The sequence below is a fragment of the Oryctolagus cuniculus genome, chromosome 16 (genome assembly GCF_051225735.1).
Source record: "Oryctolagus cuniculus isolate XC-2025 breed Fujian yellow rabbit chromosome 16, ASM5122573v1, whole genome shotgun sequence".
Classification (NCBI taxonomy): domain Eukaryota; kingdom Metazoa; phylum Chordata; class Mammalia; order Lagomorpha; family Leporidae; genus Oryctolagus; species Oryctolagus cuniculus.
This window is the reverse complement of record NC_142882.1, coordinates 23,790,900-23,817,816: the sequence shown is the minus strand read 5'-3', so window position 1 is coordinate 23,817,816 and position 26,917 is coordinate 23,790,900. Positions and strand designations below refer to the sequence as shown.

Below are 26,917 nucleotides of genomic sequence, written 5' to 3'. Positions count from 1 at the left end.
TGGCAGCTTCATCCACGCTTGTTGGATACATGCACCAACAAATAAATTTCTTCCCAAGTAAAGCATCCTCCAGCGCTGGGTGTGCCCTGCCCTAGCCGGGCAGGTGCCTGGGGCTCTCCCTGCCCTGCATGCTCAGCGCTGGGCGGGGGCGGGCGCTCGCCGCGTGGCTGGGGGTGGGGTGGGGGGAGTCTGTACCTGGCTCTTCTTTCCCAGGCTGGGCTTGGAGGGGGGCTTTCCTAAGGACCCCATTCTTGCCACTGAGGCAGAGCGGGCTGCGGGGCTGGTCTTGGGTGTTGAATCCAGCGACAAAGCTGCGTGGGGTATGGGGGACCAGGCTGGACCTCTGAGGTTGGGGGAGGGGAGGGGGCTGCTTGGGAGGGGTGTGCGTGTGTGTGTGCGTGTGTGTGCACTCGCACGGAATGCAGGGGAGCGTGCGTGAGGGCTGGGCGTCCTTTTCAGAGTTGGGTTTGGGAGCTGAGAGTCTCGAGGGAACTCCGTGCACGCGTTCGCCTCGCTGTGCCCGTGGCTGTGCGTTCAAGACACCAGCCTGGTCTTAGGGTCCAGGGTCTGTGGGTGTCTCCGTCTCCTCCACCCCCGCATCCCGGGCTCTGGCAAGCACCGGTGTGTGGCGGAGGGGGGCATAAGCGCAGTGAGGGGTGGGCCCACAGCTCACCGCCAGGCCGGCTCGTGTTTCGGAGGGTCTGCAGTCACGGGCTCGCGCGGGTGCACGATGGGCAGAGACCCCCCTCGCCACTTCAATCCGCCCCCGGGAACCAGGCGGGGCGGGGGCGCGCAGGGCCGGCCCCGGGGCGGGGCGAGCCGCCGAGGGCTGGGGGCGGGGCGGCCGGGCAGCCTCACTTCGGCGAAGTTGGCGGCGCGGAGGCTGGCCCGGGACGCGCCCGCGGCCCGGGGAAGGAGGGAGGAGGGAGGAGGGAGGGTCGCGGCCGGCAGCCATGGGGCCGGGGGCCCGGGGCGGCCGCCGCCGCCGGCGCCGCCGCCGCCCGACGTCCCCGCCACCGCCACCGCCGCCCGTGCGGGCGCTGCCCCTGCTGCTGCTGCTGCTAGCGGGGCCGGGGGCTGCAGGTGAGGGGGCCGGCGGGATCGGGGGGGGGGTGGGGAGTATAGAACCCCTCCCCGCTAAGTCAAGGGTGGTGGTGGTGGTGGGGTGGGAGGTGGGGGGGGGGGGTCGTGGGCTCCAAGGCTGGGGCAGAGGTGCGCGAGCCAGGGGAGCGCATGCCAGTCCCGGGGGGCGCAGCGACTCGGAATGGGAGCACCAGGGTCCCAGAGGCCTAAGGAACGGGGACCCTGGAGCGGTCGGGGCAGGAGATCAGGGGGCCCAGGAGTCCGAGACTGGTCGGGTAGACCCAGGAGCCGGGGTCGCCCCCATCCCACGCCCGACCGAAGTCTTGGGGGGAGGTTTGGATGGGCTCGGCCGGGGACCCCTCGCACAAAAGCACTGGTCCTTCCTCACCCCAGCCCCAGCAGACATCCCGGGGCGGCCAGGGCCGGGCGGGGGGGCGGGGGGCTGGGAGGGGGGCGCGAAGTTCTCAGAGCCCGAAACTCGGGAAAAACTTCCCAGGCCGGAGCTCCGCAAGACCCGGAGCCGGATCGGGAGCTGGAGCCCCCAGCGGCGCCTGCGCCCCCTCCCCGCGCGCTGGTGCGTGTGTGTGTGCGCGCGCGCGCTCGCGGAGCCCGGCTGCTGCCTCTGGCCGTGGGGAGTCGGCAGCCCCGGGACCCCGCCCCTGCGCGGGGAGGGGAAGGGGCGCGAGTCCACGTGCTCAGCTCTGGCTCTGGCGCCCCCTCCCCAGCCGGGCCGGGGGCCCCGGCCCCTCCTCCTCCTCCTCCTCCTCCTCCTCCCCTGCTCTCTCCCCTCCCCCTGCTCGGGACAATGGCCGCGCCGTCTAGACACCCCCTCCCCCTCGGCCGGCCTCGCGCTTTCTTTGCCAGACAAAGCGAGACCCGCGGCCGGGCCGAGCAGCGGCAGCGGGGGCGCCCCCTGTCACGGGAGGCCTGGTCGACGGGGGAGGGCCGTGGGCCGAGGGGGTCTGGGGGCGCTGCTGTGGGGTGGGTGCTCCCCCGGGTCGGGGTTTTGGGGAAGAATTGGAGTTCCTTTCCCAGCCCCAGGGCCCAACGGGGCAGGACCGGGCAGGAGCAGCTGCCCCCGCAGGACTAAGCACACACATGGCCTGTCACACAGCTCTGGGACACACACACACACACACACACACACACACACTGCGATGCAAACGTGCACGCACGCAGCAGATCCAGCATTAGGAGCTGGTCCCTGAGACACCCAGACCACGGGGCTCCCACGTGTCCATGCGCCCGGCCTGCTCACACTCAGACACATCCAGGCATAGGTTCAAGGATGGACCCACAACCAGCTGCCTGGTATAGAACGGGCACAACCAGTGCATTCACGCATGCACACACAGCTGTATGCCCGATCCATGTTTCACACACACACACACACACACACACACACCACTCGGAAGCTGCCTGCCTGGGCAGATGTCATTTGCACACACGTGTACACCCCCCCCCAACGTGGACACACATGAGCTGACTCCCATGTTTCTGCGCAAGGATAGGACAAATGCACGTCCATGTCCACACACAGGCTGACCAAGGAGCCCATGCACAGGAAGTCTTGCAGCCTGCAGTGTGAGTTCCGTGTCCAGCCAGTTTGTCCCAAGAGGAAGTGGACACGGGCTATTTGATCCATTCTCGATCGTTCTCTTTGTCTACCTGGTCTGGTTTCTTCTCTGATGTCTGATATTTGTTCCCAGTTCCTCTGGCTTTCCAGCTCTCGCTTGGACACACACGTGCACACACACACACATGCACGCACACACATGCACGCACATGCAGATGCACACATGCAGACACGCATGCGCAGACACATGCACAGACGCACACACACATGGCCAGGTCCACGCACTCACGCGCCACACCCTTGACCTGTCTGGCAGGACAGTTAAACTAGGCCACACCCTACAGGGACACAGGTTTAGGGGCTGGGGGATGCTGGACAGGGCAGCTCCTAATATTGCCTGCTGTGGAGTGTCTGAACCCACATGTGGCTGCCTGCCGTGGTCCCTCTGCTGTGGTCTGCGTCCCCTCCCCCTTTCCCCCTGCCGGGGCTTGTAGCCACAGTGCCACCCGCACTTCCTGTTCCGTTCCTGTACATCCTAAATTCTGGCAGCTTCCTGAGCCCCCACATCTGGCACAAGTCAGCCCCTCCTCCTGCCTGCCTACCCCTGCCTTGTGGTTCCCAGGGCTGGAGCTGGCAAAGACAGCTGCTGCCCCAACAGCTGGGGCTGGGGCGGGGGGCCGTGGGAACCTTGGATGGGGGGCCTTCCTACACCCACAGGGACACCCCCAGCCCATTGCAGCTGTTGCCTGGTGGAGGGATGGAGGGGGTCTGCTGCTGGGTGTAGGGGAGGGGTCCTGGGCACCCTGCTGACCCCCACCTCTCCCCCCTTCCTTCGCCTCTCCCCTCCTGCAGCCCCCCCTTGCCTGGACGGAAGCCCTTGTGCAAATGGAGGTCGGTGCACCCAGCTGCCCTCCCGGGAGGCTGCCTGCCTGTGAGTGCCTGGCTCTGTGCCATCCGCGGGCCCTGCGTGGGGAGGTGGTTTGTCTTCATATGCCCTGTGTCCACCACGACGCCTCCACCACTTCCTTACATGTGTGTGGCTTGGGGTAGTCTCATGTTTCTCCCATCGGGAATGCCAGCAGGGGCTCCGGAGTGTGGCCTGGCCGGGATTCAAGTCCTGCGTCATGGTGGGGGCGGGGAGGGAGGGGTGGGAGCTAGGAATTAAAGGCTTAGCACGGTTCAGTGTTCTCATCCAGGAAATGGGTCCAGTTAGGCCAGCGTTTTACACAGCCTCCCGAAGCCCTGTGTGTTGGAGGCAGGTATTACTCAGTTTAACTATATCCAGGGACCAAGGGCAATGTGGAGGACACCCTCACACATTCCCTCAGTGTTCACATTTAGACATTGCTACAGTAGGGTTCCCTGTGACGTAGGGTGATGGAGTCAATTCCTCTCTGAACCGCACCAACTGCGAAATGGCAGCTTTTCCTCAGGGTTTGTGGCTGGGGATGTGTGTGTGTGGGGGGGCGGCTCTGCGATGGGGTAGGGCTGGGGCTTCACTCGGAGCCACTCTGGGGGAGGCTGAGACGCTGTGGTCCGGGCGCTTGCGCAGTGGAAGTCCACGCCTGGAAGCCAGCCGACAGGTGAATGCGCCCGCGGCTGCCCCGCCCCCTCGACAGGTGAATCACCGGCGCGCACTGCCGCCCGGAGCCCGGATCCCCGGGAGTGGAGCGGGCTCAGTCTCCAGAGCTGGGTTGTGGGAACCACTCCCTACAGGTCCCCCCTCCCCCCTACCTCCTCAACCTCCGGATCTCCTTCCATGTCTCTGCTACCCCTAGGTCTTTCTGAGATGCTCCAAAGGGTGCCTCCCATCGGGGATCCGCCCAAGTCTCGAACGCCCCCCCAAAAAATAGGCTCCCCAGCACTGGTCCCCATTTCCTTTGGCCTTCCTCCCCCGCAAGTCCGCGCGCGCACACACACACACACACCCCACCTCCTCCCCCGTCTCCATCTCCCCCAAAGCTCGGGCCGTGGGGCGGGGCGCGGGCTGGGGCTGGAACCGGCCCGACCGGTCGGCGGGGGGGCGCGGGGCGCGGAGCGTGGGAACCCGCCCGGGGCGCCGGGAGGGGCCGCCCGGGCCGCGCCCTGCCTGGCTCCGGGACCCTTCGCTCCGCGGCGCCCCCTCCCGGCGCGCGATCGTGACCGCCGTGCTCACACTCCCTTTGGGGCTTTTTGGGGAGGGGGGCTGGGAGCTGCGCCCTGCCTGCCGTGCCCCGACTTGCTCCGCTGGAGACCTAGGTGGCGGGGGGTGGGGTGGGGTGGGGGACCTTGTGGGTGACTCTAAGGACTGAGTCAGCTGCTCCGAGTTGAGTCCCTGGCGTCTGGGGCAAGCCGGGAGAGGGGGGGTACGGGAGCGAGGGGTGGGTGCTGACCTCATCGGGGGCGGGGCTTGGACCCTTTGGCGGCTGACTCCCCGCCCCTGTGCCCCGCGGAGGTTTCGTCTTAAAACCAGCTTCGTGCCAGTTTGCATTTCCCTGCCGTGGGTTTGGGGGTGGGGGTTGGGGAAGAGCACTGCGGGCTGAAAGACCGCCCCCCCCCCACAGACACACAAGAGGGCACCAACCTTGGTGCCTGCTCCAAACCTCAGCCCCCCACGCCTGGGTGTGCGCAGAGGCCCGGGGGCCAGGGGTGCAGGCTGCGGCTGAGGGACAGTGGCCCGCATCTGCGTGGGAGGCTGCGCCGCTCGCCAAGCCCAGGCGTCCAGCTGGCCCTCCTTTTGTTGGTTTCTGGTTTCTCTGCCCGTCTGGGTGTTCCCTGGGTGTCTCCTGGAGTTGAGACTACTTTTCCCACTGCTTGCTGTTCCCCCTTTCTGGAACGCCCTTCCCTGTACCTCCCTCAATCTGTGGCATACTCACGGCCTCTCTTTGTATCATTCGATTGTCCTTACCCTGTGTATCTCCACTCCCCACACACCCCGCTGTGGCTCCTATACCAAGTCCCCACCAACAGGCTGGCTTGAAACCACAGGAATAGAACCTCTCTCAGTTTGGGAGGCTGCAAGTCAGGTTAAGGTGCTCCCCTCCATCCCCCTGCCCCAAGAGGCAAACTTCATTGCCTCCTCCAACTTCCAGCAGCTCCAAACACTCCTTGACTAATGGCTGCCTCACTCCATCCCCTGCTTCTGTCTCCATGTGGCCTTCTCTCTTTTCTCTCTCCCTTATAAAGGACATCTGTCATTGCATTTAGAACCCTCCTAGATAAGCTGGGATGGTAACATCTGGATATCCTTCAATTAATTCTGTCTGCAAAAACTGGTTTTTAAAACAGATTTATTTATTTATTTATTTATTTATTTATTTGAAAGGCAGAGGCAGAGAGAGAAAGAGAGAGAGAGAGAGAGAAAGAGAGAGAGAGAGAGGTCTTCCATCTCTTGGGTCACTCCCCAGATGGCCACAATGAGCCAATCCAAAGCCAAGAGCCAGGAGCTTCTTCCGGGTCTCCCACGTGGGTGCAGGGACCCAACCACTTGGGCTATTTTTCGCTGCTTTCCCAGGCCATAGCAGAGAGCTGGATTGGAAGTAGAGCAGCTGGGACTCTAACCGTTGCCCATACGGGGTTCTGGCCCCACACCTCGTGGATCTTTTCCCCTCCTGCTGGCATGTTGTATATTAACTTGTTATTTGTGTGTGTTCTCTTTGCCTGAGCTGGCTGTGAGGATCGGGAGGGTAAGGACCCCTTGTGTTGGTTGTTGTCTTCCTGTTGCGGTAGCATGTGGTAGCTGCTTAGTTAACACGTATGGCGTGAGTGGCCCAGTGTGTGTGCTGGCCCGTCTGCCTGTGTGTTCCCAGCATGTCTGTTGTCTGTCTCTTCGTGCTGCCCCATCAGCCCATTCATCACCTCTGCCCACAGGTGCCCACCAGGCTGGGTGGGTGAGCGGTGCCAGCTGGAAGACCCCTGCCACTCGGGCCCCTGTGCTGGGCGTGGGGTCTGCCAGAGCTCCGTGGTGGCTGGCGCTGCCAGATTCTCCTGCCGGTGCCCCCGTGGGTTCCGAGGTGAGACGGGGAGGGGTGGAGGGGCGGAGCATGGCAGGCTGGGGTGTGGTTAGTCGCAAACTCACTCTCTTCCCCGGGGTCTCCTCCAGGCCCGGACTGCTCCCTGCCGGACCCCTGCCTCAGCAGCCCCTGTGCCCATGGTGCCCGCTGCTCCGTGGGGTCCGACGGGCGCTTTGTGTGCTCCTGCCCGCCGGGCTACCAGGGTCGCAGCTGCCGAAGCGACGTGGATGAGTGTCGGGTGGGCGGGCCATGCCGCCACGGGGGCACCTGCCTCAACACACCGGGTTCCTTCCGCTGCCAGTGCCCTGGTGGCTACACGGGGCTGCTGTGTGAGATCCCCGCAGTGCCCTGTGCCCCGTCGCCGTGCCGCAATGGAGGCACCTGTCGGCAGAGTGGCGATCTTACTTATGACTGCGCCTGTCTCCCTGGTGAGCAAGCTGTGTTCTGGGGGAGGCAGCCGGGGTAGGCACTGTGGTGGTGGTGGTGGGGACCCCAGACCTGCTTGTTTGTCACCAGCCTTGTCCCCTGCCACCTATCCTGGGTTTAGGGTTCGAGGGCCAGAACTGTGAAGTGAATGTGGATGACTGCCCGGGACACCGGTGTCTCAACGGGGGAACATGCGTGGATGGTGTTAACACCTACAATTGTCAATGCCCTCCTGAGTGGACAGGTGGGTGCTGGGGCTCGGTGGGAGAAGGAGGCAGGGAAGGGGGGGCGGAGCTGGGCTGTCAGGTCAGGTGGCTGGAGCAGACTCGTGTCTGTGCCCCCAGGGCAATTTTGCACAGAGGACGTGGACGAGTGCCAGCTGCAGCCCAATGCTTGCCACAATGGGGGCACCTGTTTCAACACCTTGGGGGGCCACAGCTGTGTGTGTGTCAACGGCTGGACGGGCGAGAGCTGCAGTCAGAACATTGATGACTGCGCCACGGCCGTGTGCTTTCACGGGGCCACCTGTCACGACCGTGTGGCCTCCTTCTACTGTGCCTGCCCCATGGGCAAGACTGGTAAGTGGCCCTTTTCCTGGTACCCAGTCAGGGGTCGCTGTTGAAGCTTCTGGAGTGAGGTAAAGATAGCTTATCTAGGAAGAGTGGGTTGGCAGCTGGATTTGGGGTCAGGGGTGAACCTAGAAGGAGGATCTGGGGCAAAGTCATTGGAAGGGGAAGCTGCTGGCAATAGGTTAAAAAAAATAGCCATTCCATACACGGCAGATTAATACACACACACACACACACACACACAACTATCCGAGGGGCTGAGGGACCTCAGGCAGAGCTGAGGTTTGCCTCTGACTTCTGCGTACCCCTGCCAGGCCTTCTGTGTCACCTGGATGACGCCTGCGTCAGCAACCCTTGTCACGAGGACGCCATCTGTGACACCAACCCCGTGAACGGCCGGGCCATCTGCACCTGTCCCCCCGGTTTCACGGGGGGGGCCTGTGACCAGGACGTGGATGAGTGCTCCATCGGTGAGGGCTGGGACCGGCTGGGGAAAACGGGGTGAGGTGGGGGCCTCAGCTGGCCACGCCCACACCTGCCGTGCCCCTCCCCCAGGCGCCAACCCGTGCGAGCACCTGGGCCGCTGCGTGAACACGCAGGGCTCGTTCCTGTGCCAGTGTGGCCGCGGTTACACGGGGCCACGCTGCGAGACCGACGTCAACGAGTGTCTCTCGGGACCCTGCCGTAACCAGGCCACGTGCCTCGACCGCATCGGCCAGTTCACCTGCATCTGCATGGCAGGTGCGTGGTGGGCGTGGCCAGGGCGGGGATAGGAGGGGCCGGGGGTAGGGCTGTGTGGTGAGGGCAGGACCCAGTGTGAGGCCAGGGACTTGGTCAGTGACTCAGTTGAAGCTCAGAGGGGCTAGGAGTGGACTCCGGGCCTTAGGGCTCACTTTGGGGAGACGTGGACCTTGCAGTCTAGCGCTTAAGGCCGGGAGGGATTTGAAGATGGGCCTAAAGCTATGGTGGGCTCTGAGGCTGGGGATGGTTTGACAGCAGGGCGCCCCTAGAGTCCCAGGAGGGTCCCACCTGTGGCTGAAGACTGAATGTCAGATTGGACTGGGAGCGAGGCCAAGGCCACCAGCCCGACCCCGCTCAGCCCAGGCGGCATCCCCACCGCCTTCCACTCTTTCCCGGCTCCTAGGTTTCACAGGTACCTTCTGCGAGGTGGACATTGATGAGTGTCAGAGTAGTCCGTGTGTCAACGGCGGCGTCTGCAGAGACCGAGTCAACGGTTTCAGCTGCACCTGCCCCTCAGGTGAGGACCCCACCCCAGCCCACCCCTCCCAGGCTAACGCATAATAGCAACCACATGTCCTGGAGATGAGGCTCAGGCGAGTGAGGCAGGGCAGGCGAGAGGGGATGGCTGGGTCACGCTCACCCCGCTCCCCACGCAGGCTTCAGCGGGGCCACGTGTCAGCTGGATGTGGACGAATGCGCCAGCACGCCGTGCCGCAATGGCGCCAAGTGCGTGGATCAGCCCGATGGCTACGAGTGCCACTGCGCGGAGGGTGAGCGTGGGCCAATTACAGCCCAACTATTGCCGGGAGGCGGGGCTGGCAGCAGAAGGAACCAATAACAGACTTGAGGAGAGCCTGGGGGTGGGGCTGCAGCAACGGAGGCGCAAGGACTGCTAGGGGTGGAGCCAATGATGGACAAGGGATGAGGTGAGGCAAGGGGTGGGGCCACAGGGTCTGGCTGGGTACAGGGTTGGCTGGTAGCTGGAGGGGGCGTGTCCAATCCTTTCTTCCCTATGCGCGCACCTCCCACTCCCATCCCCAGCTGCAGTTAAGGGCGGGGTTAGAACAGGGCTGAAGGCGGGGCCAAGAGAATCTTGGAGCTCGGAGGTGGTTGGAGAGGAGGTGAGGGGCGGGGCCTGCCTTGAGCACGCCTCCTGATGGCTCAGTGGGCGGTACCTGAGGGAAAGTTGAGCTCTGACTGGGCCGGGGGCCCCATCTGTGGGCGGGCCCTCCGCGGATGTGTGGAGCCTGACCCTCAGCGCCCCTTTCAGGCTTCGAGGGCACGCTGTGTGAACGCAACGTGGACGACTGCTCTCCAGACCCGTGCCACCACGGGCGCTGCGTTGATGGCATTGCCAGCTTCTCCTGCGCCTGCGCCCCGGGCTACACGGGCACGCGCTGCGAGAGCCAGGTGGACGAGTGCCGCAGCCAGCCCTGCCGCCACGGGGGCAAGTGCCTGGACCTGGTGGACAAATACCTCTGCCGCTGTCCCCCTGGCACCACAGGTGGGAGCTGGCGGCTGGGCTGCCCCTGGAGGGGCGGAGGAGGGGCTTCGGGAGCCATGCATCCGTTGGAAACCCTGCTCCTCACCACGTGTCCCTCCCCCAGGTCTGAACTGTGAGGTGAACATAGATGATTGTGCCAGCAACCCCTGCACCTTTGGTGTCTGCCGAGATGGCATCAACCGCTATGACTGTGTCTGCCAGCCTGGCTTCACAGGTAGGCACGAGCTGGCCGGGGGAAAGGGAGTCCTTGCAGGGGCGCAGGTGCAGTCCACCTGCCTCTGTGGCCTGGGTCTTGGGCCCCTCTCTTGGTCTATTCTGCGCTCTTTCTCACTGACCCGAGGTTGTTTTCCCCCTGCGAGAATGAGGCTGGCCTTGATTCTGGGCTGTGCCACATGTAGGGGGTGAGGTGGTCCCTTCCCCATTGCCTCTGCCACCTGGACTTACCTCCCTAGGGCCCCTTTGCAACGTGGAGATCAACGAATGTGCGTCCAACCCCTGTGGCGAGGGAGGCTCTTGCGTGGATGGAGAAAATGGCTTTCGATGCCTCTGCCCACCTGGCTCCTTGCCCCCTCTCTGCCTCCCCCCGACCCACCCCTGTGCCCATGAGCCCTGCAGTCACGGAATCTGCCATGATGCGCCTGGCGGGTGAGGCCCCCTCCCCAACCCCTGAGCCTCCCTGTCCCATCTCACCTTCCTGTCCCCCTCCCCTCCCGCCCTTCCCCCACTGCCTCTCTGGTACATCTGCTACCCCTGACTTCCAACCCTACCAGGTTCCGCTGTGTGTGTGAGCCTGGCTGGAGTGGTCCCCGGTGCAGCCAGAGCCTGAATCGGGACGCCTGCGAATCCCAGCCCTGCCGGGCCGGCGGCACCTGCACCAGTGATGGATCGGGCTTCCGCTGCACCTGTCCGCCTGGTGTCCAGGGTGTGTCTGTGTCTCTCTTCCCTCCTCAGGCACCCACAGCCCTCAGTTCCTCTCCACTGGACACTGGCCTCTGTTTTGCCTTTTCTCTTTCTCCCCAGGAGCTTGGGGGACGGGTGTCAGGGTGGGGACCCCTGTGTGTGTGTGTGAGCTGGAGTGGGGGCAGCTGGGAATGGGAAGCCCCCTTCAAGACCACTTCATTCCACCTACCCCACACAGGCCGTCAATGTGAGCTGCTGTCCCCCTGCACCCCGAACCCCTGTGAGCACGGTGGCCACTGTGAGTCTGGCCCGGGACAGATGCCGGTCTGTTCTTGCTCCGCTGGCTGGCAAGGTACACCTGCTTCCTCCTCCTCCTCTTCCTCCTCTTCCTCTTCTTCACCTCTTTGCACCCTGGGGCCCGAAAGGGGGGCTGAATCCCAGCTCTGCCTTTGAAAGGAGCTTCCTTCTGATAGAGGGTGGAGCTGGACACACACACTAGGAGCTCATGACTGGGGGAAGAGGATGCTGGGACTTGGGCTCAAGGGAGTCTTCTACTGATTGTAGAGCTGCTTGTTTTCGCCTTTCCCTCTCTCAGCCTGTGCATTCTCCCTGAGCCCTGGGTACCCTCAGACCCTGCCCTGCACCCTCCTAACCCTAGGTGTTACCTTGGTCTCCACTGCAGGCCCACGATGCCAACAGGATGTGGACGAGTGTGCTGGTGGTCCCTCACCCTGTGGCCCCCACGGTACCTGCACCAACCTGATGGGGAGTTTCAGTTGTACCTGCCATGGGGGGTACACTGGCCCTTCCTGTGACCAGGACATCAATGACTGTGACCCCAGTGAGTGTCCTGGAGCTGTGTGTGTGTGTGTTTGTGTGTGTGTGTGGTGCTTCTTAGCAGGCATATCTATCCAGCCTGTGTTATATGCTTGGCACAGTGTGTTGAAAAAAAAATTAATATTTTAAAAATTTATTTAAAAGGCAAAGACACAGAGAGAGAAGGAGGGAGGGAGGGAGGGAGAGAGAGAGAGGGAGATCTTTCATTCGCTTGTTCACCCCCTCAAATGACTGCAACAGCCAGGGCTGGGCCAGGCTGAAGCCAGGAGCCAGGAGCTTTTTCCCAACCTCCCTCATGGGTGCAAGGGCCCAAGCACTTGAGACATCTTCCACTACCTTCCCAGGTGCATTAGCCGAGAGCTGGATGGGAAGGAAGTGGGGACATTTTGGTTCTCCCAATAACCTCCGCTTCCACATTACTGAGGTTTCTGGATCATGGAAGGGCTGAGACCACAGAGCGGAGTAGAATATGCTCCCTGACCCACTGTGCCTGCTCCCGCTTGAACTGACATAATGGGGCCAAGGGGAGGGTCAGACTGGGCTGCTGGGGGAACCAGGCAAGAGATTAGACCCTCTCTCCCATCTCACCCCAGACCCCTGTCTGAATGGCGGCTCCTGTCAGGATGGCACGGGCTCTTTCTCCTGCTCCTGCCTGCCTGGGTTCACCGGTCCACGCTGTGCCCGGGACGTGGACGAGTGTCTGAGCAGCCCTTGTGGCCCAGGCACCTGCACTGACCACGTGGCTTCCTTCACTTGCACCTGCCCACCGGGCTATGGAGGCTTGCATTGCGAGAAGGATCTGCCCGACTGCAGCCCCAGGTGTGTGGGGGGGCGTGGCCTGCCACCTGGGATGGAGGGCTGGGATGTGTGATGGCGGAGGCATGGCGATCCCTCCTTAGCTCTGAAATACGGGACCTCCGAGGAAGGGCGTGCCCTGCAAGGGGTGTGGCGGAGCTTGACCCCCCTCCCTCTTCACCTGCCAGCTCCTGTTTCAACGGTGGCACCTGCGTGGATGGCGTGAACTCTTTCAGCTGTCTGTGCCGCCTGGGCTACACTGGTGCCCACTGCCAACATGAGGCCGACCCCTGCCTCTCGCGGCCCTGCCTGCACGGGGGTGTGTGCAGCGCCGCCCACCCCGGCTTCCGCTGCACCTGTCCAGAGGGCTTCACGGGTAGCCAGTGCCAGGTGGGCGGGGCCAGGGTCAGGGGAGGGGTCTGGAGGGTGTTCTTGGTGCGGGGAAGGGGAGGAGGGGGAGGCCCTGGGCACGGTTTCCAGGTCTCCCCTCCTCCACCCCTGCCCCCAGCCCTGACGCTGAAACCCTTTCCTCCTCCAGACTCCAGTGGATTGGTGCAGCCGTGGGCTGTGTCAGAATGAGGGTCGCTGTGTCCAGACTGGAGCTTATTGCCTTTGTCCGCCTGGGTGGAGTGGCCGCTTCTGTGATGTGCGAAGTCTACCTTGCAAAGAGGCTGCAGCCCAGATGGGTGAGGAGAGGGCACGGGGTCAGGTGTGGGCCCAGATCTCCTGTAGGTGTGGGTCCAAGGAAGGTGCGCAGAGCAGGTGGGTGTAGTGGGGGGGTGGAGGGTGCCCATGTCACCAGGATCATTGGAGGCACAGCTGTGGACCAGCTGTGGGAATAGGGGGTGGCCACTCTGGGGTGTGTCGGAGGAGTCCCTGGGGACTGCGCCTGCAGGGGGAGCCACCCCACTGTGCCCAACGCCACTCTTCTTCTTCCCAGGGGTGCCCTTGGATCAGCTGTGCCAGGGGGGCGGGCAGTGTGTGAGCGAGGACAACTCACACTTCTGCCTCTGCCCCGAGGGCCGCACAGGCAGTCACTGTGAGCAGGAGGTGGACCCCTGCGGGGCCCAGCCGTGTCAGCACGGGGCCACCTGCCGCGGCTACATGGGCGGCTATGTGTGTGAGGTAAGGGGCGGGGCTGGAGGTGTGACTTTGTCTCTGCCTTGGCTTCTGCAGCTCTGGGTGTTTCGAGCCTTGGGGGCATTTGCATGCCTGTGTGTGCGTGCGCGCGTGTGTCCTTTGCATTGGGTTTCTCTGTATTGTCCTGCTGGGTCTGGGCATGTCTGGGTTTCTCAGAGCTGAGAGCATCCCCTCCCTCTTGTCCCCCTTGCAGTGTCCAGCTGGCTACACTGGTGACAAATGCCAGGACGATGTGGACGAGTGTGCCTCCCAGCCTTGCCAGCACGGCGGCTCGTGCATAGACCTGGTGGCCCGTTATCTCTGCTCCTGCCCGCCTGGCACTCTGGGTATGGCCCCCCTCCCACCCTCCTCCCGCCCTCCCCCGCCATGCCGTGCCTTAACTCCAGCTCCCCTCCTGCCTGCCCTCAGGCGTGCTCTGTGAGATTGATGAGGACGACTGTGGCCCGGGCCCTCCCTCTGAAGACGCCGGGCCCCGGTGCCTGCACAATGGGACCTGTGTGGATCTGGTGGGCGGCTTCCGCTGTAGCTGCCCCCCAGGCTACACCGGTCTGCACTGCGAAGCCGACATCAACGAGTGCCGGCCCGGTGCTTGCCACGCGGCACACACCCGGGACTGCCTGCAGGACCCAGGGGGCCACTTCCACTGTCTTTGTCACCCCGGCTTCACAGGTAGGCACAGGGAGGAAGGGGGGGCCCTGGCCATTGCCTCCACGCTGGCTGATGCACCTGCCCGTGTTTGTCTCAGGTCCCCGCTGTCAGACTGTGCTGTCTCCCTGCGAGTCCCAGCCGTGTCAGCACGGAGGACAGTGCCGGCCCAGCCCCGGCCCTGGGGGAGGTCTCAGTTTCACCTGCCACTGCCTGCAGGTAGGTGGGTGTGGCCTCAGGAGGGAGGTGTGGCTTTGGGGGGAACAAAATAAGAGGGGGCTCTGAGGTTACCTGGAGGCTTGGGAGGGGTGGGTGAGGTTGGGGTTGGAGGCGTGGCTTTCTGGGAAGGCGGGGCTTACCCTGAAAATGGAGCAGGTGGGGGTCCGCCTCGCCCGGGTCTTGATCCCACCTCTCTCTCTTTCTCCCCCCACCCCCCTCGATTTCTCTCTCCCCCCTACCCCGGCTCAACCCCAGCCTTTCTGGGGCCCTCGCTGTGAGTGGATGGCTAGTTCTTGCCGGGAGCTGCAGTGTCCGGCGGGTGTCCCCTGCCAGCAGACGGCCCGCGGCCCGCGCTGCGCCTGCCCCCCAGGACTCCCGGGATCCTCCTGCCGCGGCGCCCGGGGGCCGCCCCCAGGGGCCGCCAACGCCAGCTGCGCTGCTGCCCCTTGCCTCCATGGCGGCACCTGCCGGCCCGCGCCGCTGGCGCCCTTCTTCCGCTGCGCGTGCGCCCCTGGCTGGGACGGGCCGCGCTGCGAGGCGCCCGCGGCGGCGCCCGAGGCGGCGGCGGAGGAGCCGCGGTGCCCGCGCGCCGCCTGCCAGGCCAAACGCGGGGACCAGCGCTGCGACCGGGAGTGCAACAGCCCGGGCTGCGGCTGGGACGGCGGCGACTGCTCGCTCAGCGTGGGCGACCCCTGGCGGCAGTGCGAGGCGCTGCAGTGCTGGCGCCTCTTCAACAACAGCCGCTGCGACCCGGCCTGCAGCTCGCCCGCCTGCCTCTACGACAACTTCGACTGCCACGCGGGCGGCCGCGAGCGCACCTGCAAGTGAGCCTCGCGCGCCCTGTCCGTTTGTGCGTGCACATGCGCCCTGTCTTGACCCGTCCAGCCTCTGCCCTCCACCTGCCACCCTGACCTCTTGTCTACCTCCCCCTGCCCTTATCTCCCCACCCAGGCGCCTGTCACTCAATCTGCTCCAGCCTCCTAGCCTCTCTGCTGGTCCTCCTGTACCCCAGGCCGGCTCGTGCCCCAGGGCCTTTGCACTGGCAGCTCCCACCACCTGGATAACTCTCCCTTCCTCCTCCTCCGCCCAAACCTGAGGTCCTCCTAAGCAATGCCGCTCGCTTATTTTCCTGCTTAGCATTGCAATTCCATGCCGCCTTGTTTGTGCTTCTGTTTGGCTTTTACTGGTGAGGCGTTGGAAAGCTGTGCCCGAGGGACTTCTGGAAGTTTGTGGAAAGTGGAATTGAAAGATATGTTTATGTTGCTGCAAGACATTTTCAAATCCGTACACAGGAGGGATCTTCAGAAAGTCCCTGAAAAACGTATATTATGAAAAAAAATACATGCATGGATTGGCAAAAATTTTTTTTAAGATTTATTGATTGATTTGATATTGATTTGAAAGTCAGAGTTAGAGAGAGAGAGAGATCTTCCATATGCTGGTTCACTCCCTAAATGGCCACATCAGATGGCTCCATCAGATGGAAGCCTGGAGCCAGGAGCTCCATCCGGGTCTCCCCTGTGGGTGGCAGGGACCAAACAGTTGGACCATCACCTGCTGCCTTCCCAGGCGCATTAGCAGGGACCTAGGTTGGAAGTGGAGCAGCAGGGGACTTCAACCGGTGCCCACATGGATTGCTGGTACTGCAGGCCAGGGCTTAACCCGCCGCGCCTCTCTTCGGTTAAGTCTGCAGTGATCTGTAGGCTAGGGAGGTGCACAGGTGCACAGGTGTGTGGGGAAGGCTGGCTTTCCAGGGGCTGCTTGTGCCCGTGGAATCGGAAGCACTCGTGGTCCCAAGCGGTCTTTTTATTGGTTGGATAAAGGGTGCTCAGCTTGGAGTGAGCCTGAGAGTGGCCCGCTCCGAGCCGCTGCGTGCAAGCCCTGACCCCGGCCCCCTCCCCGCCCTTCTCTCTCTCTTGCACCCCGTCCCACCCACCCAGCCCCGTGTACGAGAAATACTGCGCCGACCACTTCGCCGACGGCCGCTGTGACCAGGGCTGCAACACCGAGGAGTGCGGCTGGGACGGGCTGGACTGCGCGCGCGAGGTGCCGGCGCTGCTGGCCCGCGGCGTGCTGGTGCTCACCGTGCTGCTGCCCCCCGAGGAGCTGCTGCGCTCCGGCGCCGACTTCCTGCAGCGGCTCAGCGCCATCCTGCGCACCTCGCTGCGTTTCCGCCTGGACGCGCGCGGCCAGGCCATGATCTTCCCTTACCACCGGCCCGGCAGCGTGGCCTCCGAGGCCCGGGCCCGGCGCGAGCTGGCGCCGGAGGTGATCGGGTGAGTGAGTGAGCCGGGACGCGGGTAGGGTTCGGCCTTGGCGACGCGTCCCTGGCGATGCGTGGAGGTGGGGCGGGGGAGGCGTTTGAACCCTGGTGGTGCTGCCCCTGGTGGTGAGAACTGGTAGTGCCCCGTGTTAAAGGGCGCAGCAACGCCTCCCATCCCGGGCAGTGGGGGGTGGGGGTGGGGAAAGTGACCAAGACTGGGATGCGAGAGCAGTGTGCATCGGATTCAAAGCTGGACTGAAGGCCTTAGCAACGCGTCCCTGGCAACGCATGGGGGGGAGAAGGCGTTTGAACCCCGGTGGTGCTGCCCCTTGGTGGTGATAATTGGTAGTGCCCCGTGTTAAAGGGCACAGCGGCACCCTCCAGCCCAGGCAATGGGGGTGGGGGTTGGGAAAGTGACCAAGACGGTGACGGTGACGCAAGAGCAGTGCGCATCGGATTTAAGGCTAGGCCTGGGGGCGGGGATGGCGGATGCGGCTCGGTGCTTGGGGGGTGCCCAGGCGACCCCTCCAGCCCTCTGTCCCACCCCTCCCCTGCTCTGTCCCCGCCAGCTCTGTAGTGATGCTGGAGATTGACAACCGGCTGTGCCTGCAGTCGCCCGAGAATGACCACTGCTTCCCCGATGCACAGAGTGCCGCCGACTACCTGGGAGCGCTGTCTGCGGTGGAGCGCTTGGACTTCCCGTACCCGCTACGGGATGTACGGGGTGCGGCCTGGGGGACCGGCCGGGGCGGGGCGGGGCAGGGCGGATAGGAGGTGAGGGGGCGGGGCCTTGTTCCATAGAAGCCCCGCCCACAAACTAAGCCCCGCCCCGAGACTGAGCCCTTGCTCAGATTCCACCCTAGGGCTGAAGCCCTGACTCATGGCTGAATCCTGGCTCCCCGGCTGGAGCCCCGCCCCATGTCGTGAGCTCCGCCCCGTGGCTGAAGCCCCACTCCACTGCTGAAGCCTGGCCCACAGTTGAATCCCCGCCCCTTGGCTGAGCCCCCCACCCTATATATGAAGTAGGGTCCCACAGCTGAATCTCCTCCCCTTGGTTGGAGCTCCGCCCCCTCGGCTGCAAAGCCCCGTCCCTCAGCTGAGTTCCACACCCAGTGGCTGAAGTCCCGCCCCATGGCTTGTGACCCGCCTCTTGGTCGAAGCCCTGCCCCTTGGTTGGAGCCCTGCCCCTCAGCTGGAGCCCCTCCCCTCCTTTGGAGCCCCACCCCTTGGGGCCCTGCCCTCGGCTGAAGCCCCGCCCCTCAGCTGGAGCCCCTCCCCTCCTTTGGAGCCCCACCCCTCGGGGCCCCGCCCTCGGCTGAGTTCCACGCCCAGTGGCTGAAGTCCCGCCCCATGGCTTGTGACCCGCCTCTTGGTTGGAGCCCTGCCCTTTGGTTGGAGCCCTGCCCCTCAGCTGGAGCCCCTCCCCTCCTTTGGAGCCCCACCCTCGGGGCCCCGCCCTCGGCTGAAGCCCCGCCCCCCCCGCAGGGGAGCCGCTGGAGCCCCCGGAGCCGAGCTTGCCGCTGCTGCCGCTGCTGGCGGCGGGCGCCGTCTTCCTGCTGCTCATCCTCGTCCTGGGCGTCATGGTGGCGCGGCGCAAACGCGAGCACAGCACCCTCTGGTTCCCCGAGGGCTTCGCTCTGCACAAGGACGTGGCCGGTGGCCACAAGGGCCGGCGGGAGCCCGTGGGCCAGGACGCGCTGGGCATGAAGTGAGCACCCTGCCCGCCCCGTCCTGACCACAGGGGCCCTGCCTTCGCGACCTTGACTCTGAGCCCCGCTCACCCAGATTCTCGGTCCCTGCCTTGATGGTGTGGACCTGTGCCCTCAAGGACCCTGCATTTAACCTGCCCCGTGACCCCGACCCCTGACCTCACGCTTGGCCACGGCCCTGACCATCTCCCTAGGCCCCCATCACACGGCCACGCCCCCAGCCCCTTGTCACTGGACCCGGTCTCGCCACCTTGCCCGATTAACCCCTGCCCCCTGCCCCCTGCCCTTCGCCCCTAGGACCTCTGCTCTGACCCCAGTCTCCCGCGTCCCTTCTCACATCCCTCCTTCCCATTGTCCACACAGGAACATGGCCAAGGGTGAGAGTCTGATGGGGGAGGTGGCCACAGACTGGATGGACACAGAGTGCCCGGAGGCCAAGCGACTGAAGGTGCTGCCCTCTGCCCTCAGGGTTCTGGGTGGGCCTCTGATGGCCAGTGATGGGGCCCACGGGGCGTCTCTAATCTCCCTCCTCCCTGGCTCCAGTGATGGGGCCCACGGTCTCTAATCTCCCACCTCCCTGGCTCCAGAAGACAAGTCACCTCCTTTTCTCCTTGGTGTGACTTTGGAGGGAGGGGAGCGATTTGTCACCTGGGCCCCTCCCCTTGGGGTCTTCCCAGGGGGGATTCCCAGGCTGTACTTTCTTTCTATTGTGTGTGTGTGTGTGTAGGAGGGGGGAGGAGAGAGAGAGAGAGAGGTATTAGATCTGGTGGGTCACTCTCCCAAAAGCCCAGGACCCAAATATCACACTATAGCATTCTGATTCCTGTACTTGGACATGAGTTGGATGAAATGTGAAATATTCCTACTATGTAATATTCCTTGTAAAAATTTATGAGAGGGAGGGAGGGAGGGAGACAGAGAGGCAGAGAGGCAGCAGTGAGCCTGGATTCACTGATTCAGTTCCTAAATGCCTGCAGTTGGACTGGGCTTATCCCAAGCTGTGAGCTGAGAACTCCATCCAGGAGTCCCACCAAGGTGGCAGGAACCAATTCCTTGAGGGCCATCACTCCTAGGTGTGGGTTAGCTGGAAGCTGGTATTGAGAGGCAGAGGTACTCGGATGTGGTACCTGGGCATCTTAACTACCAGGCCAAACACCTGCTCCTCCAGGTGACTTGGGGACTGCGGGAGCCTGGGCCCTGTCCCCTTTCTCTCCTTCCTCCTGACCCATCTATATGCCTTTCCCAGATTAATAGTGATTCTGAAAGGACCTCCCTTCCCCTGCCCCATTTTTTTTCTACCACTAATTTTTTTAAAAAAAGAAAAGGAGAGAGAGAGATATCTTCCACCCACTGGTTCACTCCCCAAATGGCCACAATGGGTGGGGCTGGGCCAGGCTGGAGCCAGGAGCCCAGAGATTCTTCCAGGTCTCCCAAGCAGGTGCAGGAGCCCAAGCACTTGGGCCATTTTCCGCAGCTTTCCCAGGCCATAGCAGAGAGCTGGATCGGAAGTGGAGCAGCCAGGACTTGAACTGGCGCCCACACAGGATGCTACAGGCAATGGCTTTACCTGCTCCACATAGTGCTGGCCCCTATCAAACAGACTACTGATGAATGTGCAGGGCTGTGTGTGGTGTCCGTGTGAGGAGCCCAGTGAACACCCAGCCCCGACCTGATTGTGTCTCTCCCACATCCCAAGGGTAAGGCCTGAGAACCCGGGTCTCTGTCCCCACAGGTGGAGGAGCCGGGCATGGGGGCCGAGGAAGCTGTGGATTGCCGCCAGTGGACCCAACACCACCTGGTGGCCGCTGACATCCGCGTGGCCCCAGCCATGGCGCTCACACCCCCCCAGGGCGACGCGGATACTGACGGCATGGATGTCAATGTTCGTGGCCCAGGTAAGGTGCCCCTTCCCCTGGCCCACTTGTGCATTGTTACGTCTGCATTTGTGTAGCTGGAGAGGGCATGGGAACACACCTGCCTCCAGGATTCTGTCTGCCACTCTCCTGCTTCTTAGCTCCAGCCTTCTTCAACCTCCTGCCTAGCTGTGCCTGCCAAAGTCCCAGGGTGCATTCTGATTGGACATCGAGTCACATGTGCATCTTTGAGCCAATTGGTGTGGCCGGGGGGTTGGAATATGCAGATTGACCGATTCCATGTGCACTTGCCTAGCCCTAGTCCCCCTAGGGAGGCACTTGAGGGTGAGGAATTGGGGTGCTGGTGGTGGCTCCCATGAGCAGAACCAGGGAAAATGCTCCCTGCTGACTGCAGCAGAGCGGGGTATCCAGAGTGGATCCATCTTTTGCCAGGATTCAGGCTCTAACACCCCTTAGCTGTGCTTTGCTTTTATTTTCTTTAAAGATTTATTTATTTATTTGAGAGGCAGAGTGAGAGAGAGAGAGGGAGGGAGAGAGGGAGAGAGGGAGAGAGGAGAGAGGGAGAGAGGAGAGAGGGAGAGAGAGAGAGAGAGAGAGAGGTCTTCCATCCACTGATTCACTCCTCAGATGGCCACAACGGCTGGAGCTGAGCCAATCCGAAACCAGGAGCCAGGATCTTCCGGGTCTCCCACATGGGTGCAGGGGCCTAAGGACTTGGGCCATCTTCTACTGCTTTCCCAGGCCACTAGCAGGGAACTGGATTGCAAATGGAGCAGCCGGGACTCGAACTGGCACCCCTATGGGATGCTGGTGACACAGGCAGTGGCTTAAGCTGCCATGCCACGATGCCGGCCCCTTGGATGGTGCTCTTTCTAATACTCTCTGGAAAGGCCCCCCCACACCATGTTCTTGTGACACACTGTCTCTTGACCTTCAGATGGCTTCACCCCGCTCATGCTGGCTTCGTTCTGTGGAGGGGCCCTGGAGCCCATGCCCACCGAGGAGGACGAGGCTGAAGACACGTCAGCCAGCATCATCTCAGACCTCATTTGCCAGGGGGCGCAGCTTGGGGCCCGGACTGACCGCACAGGCGAAACTGCCCTGCACCTGGCTGCCCGCTACGCCCGGGCTGACGCGGCCAAGCGGCTGCTGGATGCCGGAGCCGACACCAATGCCCAGGACCACTCTGGTCGCACGCCCCTGCACACAGCTGTCACCGCCGATGCCCAGGGCGTGTTCCAGGTGAGACAGACCTGACAGCCCTGGGCTGCGGTGTGTGGAACCTCGGGGTGGGCGTCGGGTTGCACTGGAATTGGAGCTCTGGTTTGTCTCTGAGAAGACATTTTTACATGCTCGGTGTTTAAGGTAGGCTGGGCTAAACGGAGATGTTTTGGTAGGTTAGGCAGATGCAATGCCTTTTTTTTTTTTTGGCAAGGTTGCAGCCAGGAGCCTAGATCTCCATCTGGGTCTTCTAAGTGGGTGGCAGGGGCCCAGGCACTGGGTGAGCCTCTGCTGCTTTCCCAGGAGCATTAGCAGGGAGCTGGGTCAGAAGTGGAGCGGCGGGACTGGAACAGGGATGCTAGCGTTGCAGGTGGCAGCTTAACCCACGGCGCCGCAATGCTGGCCCCCACCCCCATCCCTGCCATGGGTGTATTGGGCTGTGACCCCGTCGTCAGCAAACCCAAGAGGCTCGGGTGGGCGGTGGTGGTTGGAGACTTCCCCCGGGGGGCTGCGGGGTGGTGGTGGTGGTGGTGGCGGCGGTGTTGGCTTCAAGCTGCTGCCTGCACTGGTCTCCTCTGATGTATCCCCTCTCTCTCAGATTCTCATCCGGAACCGCTCCACAGACCTGGATGCCCGCATGGCGGACGGCTCCACGGCGCTGATCCTGGCGGCCCGCCTGGCGGTGGAAGGCATGGTCGAGGAGCTCATTGCCAGCCACGCTGACGTCAACGCCGTGGACGAACTCGGTAGGCTGCCGATGCAGTGGGGGGCGGAGAGGGAAGGGGTCACGTGGGCACTTACCACCGTCCTGTGTGTGTGTGAACTCACCCCAGTCACGGAAGCTCCGTGCGCACCTCGCCAGGACTTAGCTGCAAACCGAATCTGGAGCAGGCGCCCTTCCTTTCCGCGTGCTTTCCGCTCTGCTGCCACCTGCTGGACCGTCGCAGTAACTGCGCAAACCTGCCTGATCGTCCCAGGGCACTTTGCAGGAAAAAAAAAAATACAATCCACGTATAGTCTTTTCATAATATGCATTTTCCTTGGATTATTTGAAGACCCCCTTGCTTGTATGGATTTCAAAAAAATTTTTTTATTTGACAGGCAGAGTTAGACAGTGAAAGAGAGAGTGACAGAGAGAAAGGTCTTCCTTCCATTGGTTCACCCCCTAAATGGCAGCCATGGCTGGCGCACCATGCTGATCCGAAGCCAGGAGCCAGGTGCTTCCTCCTGGTCCCCCATGCGGGTGCAGGGCCCAAGCACTTGGGCCATCCTCCACTGCCTTCCTGGGCCACAGCAGAGAGCTGGACTGGAAGAGGAGCAACCGGGACTAGAACCCGGTGCCCATATGGGATGCCGGCACCACAGGTAAAGGATTAACCAAGTGAACCACAGAGCTGGCCCTCAAAAAATTTCTTTTGAATTGTTTATTTATTTATTTGAGAGGCAGAGTTACAGAGAAAGAGAGAGAGAGAGAGAGAGAGAGAGAGAGAGAGAGAGAGAAAGGGAGAGAGAGAGATCTTGCACCTGCTGGTTCACTCTCCAAGTGGCCACAAGCAGAGCAGCTGGGACTCTAACCAGTACCCATACGGAAGGTCCCATATGGGACTGCAGGCCATGGCTTAACCTGCTGTGTCACAGTGCCAGCTCCTCAAAAAAAATTTTTTTTGCACCAAAATGAGTGAGTGAGAGAGAGAGAGAGAGAGAGAGAGGAAGGATGCATCCACTGGCTCACTCCCCAGCTACCTGCATCAGCTGAGACTGGGCTAGGCTGGAGCCAGGAGACAGGAGCTCTCTCTGGGTCTCCCATAGTGGGTGTCAGAGGTCCAAGCACTTGAGCCCACTTGAGCCATCCCCTGCTGTGGATCAGGAGCAGAGCAGCAGGGACTCGAATCTGCACTTCCAATGGAGAAGCCAGTATTGCAAAGGGCAGCTTAACCTGCTGCACCGCAGCAGAACCCGAGAAGATGGTTCTTGGCGATACTTTTTTTTTTTTTTTTAATTTTGCTTGGTTTAAGTCTAAAGAGTCACACATGCGATTGTTACCTCCTGCATTGGACCAGACGGTGCTAGGTCCAACAGAAGGAGAGCCACACAGTGCCCCCCTGTGGACAGAGAGATGCATTGCACAGACTTACACACACCCGCACCCAAACACAGGTGCTCAGATCCTCAGGGCAATCCTGCCCCCTGACCTAAGCTCATCCTCCTGACCCCCACGGCCGCTACCATGGGGGCGGCCGGACGTGAGTCTGGCCCTGGGTCTGACCTCCTTCTGCACCCCCAGGGAAATCGGCTTTACACTGGGCTGCCGCTGTGAACAACGTAGAAGCGACCCTGGCCCTTCTCAAAAATGGAGCCAACAAGGACATGCAGGATAGCAAGGTGAGCTCTGGCCTTGGACCTGGCTGGGGGCCGGGGTCAGTGTAGCCCCCAGATGGGGCAGAGAGCAGGTGCAGTGAGCTTGGTAGGGGTATTCATCCTACTTTCAGGGGTTGGATTTGGGGCTCAGGGGCTCCAACAGTGAATCAGGGAGTAATGGAATTTCTGGCCATTGCTGTGTGACCTGGGCAAGTTGCTTAACTCCCCTGAATCTCAGTTTTCTCATCTGAGAAGTGGGGAGTAACAGCAGCCCTGGTGAGTTCATGGGTTTAAGTGCTTAGTGGATTCTCACTGTTGTGACTGTAGCTTAAAAACCCTCCCAAGATTATATTACGTCATCCTGTTTTACAGATGGGAAAAAGAAACTCAGAGGGGCTCAGAGACAGGTTCTGTCCTTACGTAAGATTTCAGGATTTTATTCATTGAGGATGTTTTTAAAAAAAATTCATTGATTTACTTTAGAGGCAGAGTGAGAGAGAGAGAGAGAGAGAGATCTTCCACCTGCTGGTTCACTCCCTAAGTGGCTGCAATGACCAGAGCTGGGCTGATCCAAAGCCAGGAGCCTGGAGCTTCTTTCGGGTCTCCCACGTGGGTGCAGGGGCCCCAGCACTTGGGCCATCTTCCACTGCTTTCCCAGGCACATTAGAAGGGAGCCGTATTGGAAGTGGAGCAGCTGGGCTTCAAACCGGTATTCAGATGGGATGCTGGTGCTGCAGGCTGGGGCTTTAACCCGCTGTGCCACAGCGTGGACCCCAGGAAATGAAGCTTTTAACACATGCGCCTTTAGGGGGTGTAGCATATCCCAGCAAACTCTCAGCTCTGAGGTTCCCTCCCCACTCTACCCCCAGACTACTGGAGGTCATCTTGCTGATCTTGACCTCTGTGGGTCCTACCTGTCTCCCCCACCCCCCAGGAGGAGACCCCGCTGTTCCTGGCCGCTCGCGAGGGCAGCTATGAGGCCGCCAAACTGCTCCTGGACCACTTCGCCAACCGCGAGATCACAGACCACCTGGATCGGCTACCGCGGGACGTGGCCCAGGAGAGGTTGCACCAGGACATTGTGCGCTTGCTGGACCAGCCCAGCGGGCCCCGCAGTCCCCCGGGCCCCCATGGTCTGGGGCCCCTGCTCTGCCCACCCGGGGCCTTCCTCCCGGGCCTCAAGGCCGCGCAGTCGGGGGCCAAGAAGAGCCGGAGGCCTCCGGGAAAGGCAGGGCTGGGGGCGCAGGGTGCCCGGGGGCGGGGCAAGAAGCTCACCCTGGCCTGCCCAGGGCCCCTGGCTGAGAGCTCGGTCACGCTGTCCCCTGTGGACTCACTGGACTCCCCGCGGCCCTTCGGGGGGCCCCCTGCATCCCCAGGGGCCTTTCCCCTCGAGGGGCCCTATGCGGCAGCTGCGGCTACCGCGGTGTCCCTGGCACAGCTTGGGGGCGCAGGCCGGGCAGGTCCTCTGGGGCGCCAGCCCCCCGGGGGCTGTGTGCTCAGCCTCGGCCTGCTGAACCCTGTGGCTGTGCCCCTCGACTGGGCCCGGCTGCCCCCACCGGCCCCGCCGGGTCCCTCGTTTCTGCTCCCCCTGGCACCGGGACCCCAGCTGCTCAACCCTGGGACCCCAGTCTCCCCCCAGGAGCGGCCCCCGCCCTACCTGGCAGCCCCAGGGCATGGGGAGGAGTACCCAGCTCCTGGGGCCCATGGCAGCCCCCCCAAGGCCCGCTTCCTGCGGGTCCCCAGCGAGCACCCTTACCTGACCCCATCCCCCGAGTCCCCCGAACAGTGGGCCAGCCCCTCGCCCCCTTCTCTCTCAGACTGGTCCGAATCCACACCCAGCCCGGCCACCGCTGCTGGGGCCACGGCCACGGCCACGGCTGCCGGGGCGCTGCCTGCCCAGCCGCACCCTTTGTCTGTCCCTGGCTCCCTTGCTCAGGCCCAGACCCAGCTGGGGCCCCAGCCAGAGGTCACTCCCAAGAGGCAGGTGTTGGCCTGAGATGCTCCTGCGTGCTTGGAATCTTGGGGGGGCCGGAGAGACACCCCATCCCGACTCCTCTCCCCTCCCCTTTTCTCTCTCTGCACCTACCCTCCCCTGCCTTGCTGTGTGACCACCATGGGTCACCAGCCCAGGACTCCAGTCTTCCTTATTTATAAAGGGTGGGATGACCTCCTACCCTCTCAGTCTTGGGATAAGTCTGGGACCGCCTCCCTCCTTCCTCCTCCCCCCTCCCTACGCCTCCCTTCCCCTCCCCCACTCTTCCTCACCCTATGTTGTTTCCTCATACTCGGGCACGAGTGAATTATTATTATTTTTCTTTCTTTATTTCTTTTTTTTTTACATTTTGTATAGAAACAAAATTCATTTAAACAAACTTATTATTATTATTATTTTTTACAAAATATATATATGGAGATAGTCCCTCCCTTCTCTCTCCGCCCCGGGGGGCAAATCCCTGCACCCCCCAAGTGCCCCCATGGGGCTGAGTTTGTGGGCCCATTCGGCCAAGCTGGATTCGGTGTACTGAGTACACAGGCAGGACTGGGGTCCCGTGTACTGAGTACACGACGCCCTAGTGTGTACCAAGTAGGCACTCTTGGGCGCACCCTCTGGGGGCCAGGGGCCAGGGGAGACTTGGGAGCCCACCCCTCCCTACCCCACCTCCCTCACTTCACTGCATTCCAGATGAGATTTGTTCTGTAACCTTGAAGGAAGGGTTCTTCTGGCCCCAGAGCCCGCCTCCTGGCCTCCACCCCCACCTCCCAAAGCCTGGGCCCTCTCCTCCCTTTGGGAACCCCGGGGTGGCAGTTAGGGGACAGCTGGGGGGGAAGGTGTGTGCATTTCATTTTGCCTCCTTATAAATATGGGACTGCAGGAAGGGGAGGAGCTGCCTGACGTCACTTCCTCCTTCTGGGATGTGGTCCAGCTTCAAGACAGCATTGATGTATGCTTAGACTATTTTTATAATATGGCTTCTGGTCACAATCCCTGCATAGCTGAATTCCCAGACCCTGCATTGTACAGTCCCGCTTCCCTCAACACCTAATAAAGGAATAGTTAACACTCA

At 62.3% G+C, this 26,917-nt stretch overlaps 1 protein-coding gene across 1 annotated transcript; it reads left to right on the top strand.

The window, feature by feature from the left end:
- The first annotated feature begins 859 nt into the window (after positions 1-859).
- On the top strand, positions 860-26,917 carry NOTCH3 (notch receptor 3). Its single transcript, XM_051837931.3, has 33 exons — positions 860-1,083; positions 3,512-3,590; positions 6,509-6,651; positions 6,741-7,079; positions 7,199-7,321; positions 7,422-7,655; positions 7,961-8,116; positions 8,202-8,387; positions 8,791-8,904; positions 9,044-9,157; positions 9,658-9,891; positions 9,995-10,105; positions 10,344-10,536; positions 10,662-10,813; positions 11,030-11,143; positions 11,474-11,632; positions 12,222-12,447; positions 12,612-12,813; positions 12,962-13,109; positions 13,364-13,548; positions 13,757-13,889; positions 13,972-14,232; positions 14,309-14,427; positions 14,683-15,251; positions 16,368-16,703; positions 17,260-17,414; positions 18,176-18,398; positions 18,763-18,847; positions 20,132-20,294; positions 21,211-21,515; positions 22,093-22,240; positions 23,779-23,876; positions 24,787-26,917. Exons 1-33 carry the CDS (start codon positions 954-956, stop codon positions 25,846-25,848), a joined length of 6,999 nt encoding a protein of 2,332 aa, XP_051693891.3. The 5' UTR covers positions 860-953; the 3' UTR covers positions 25,849-26,917.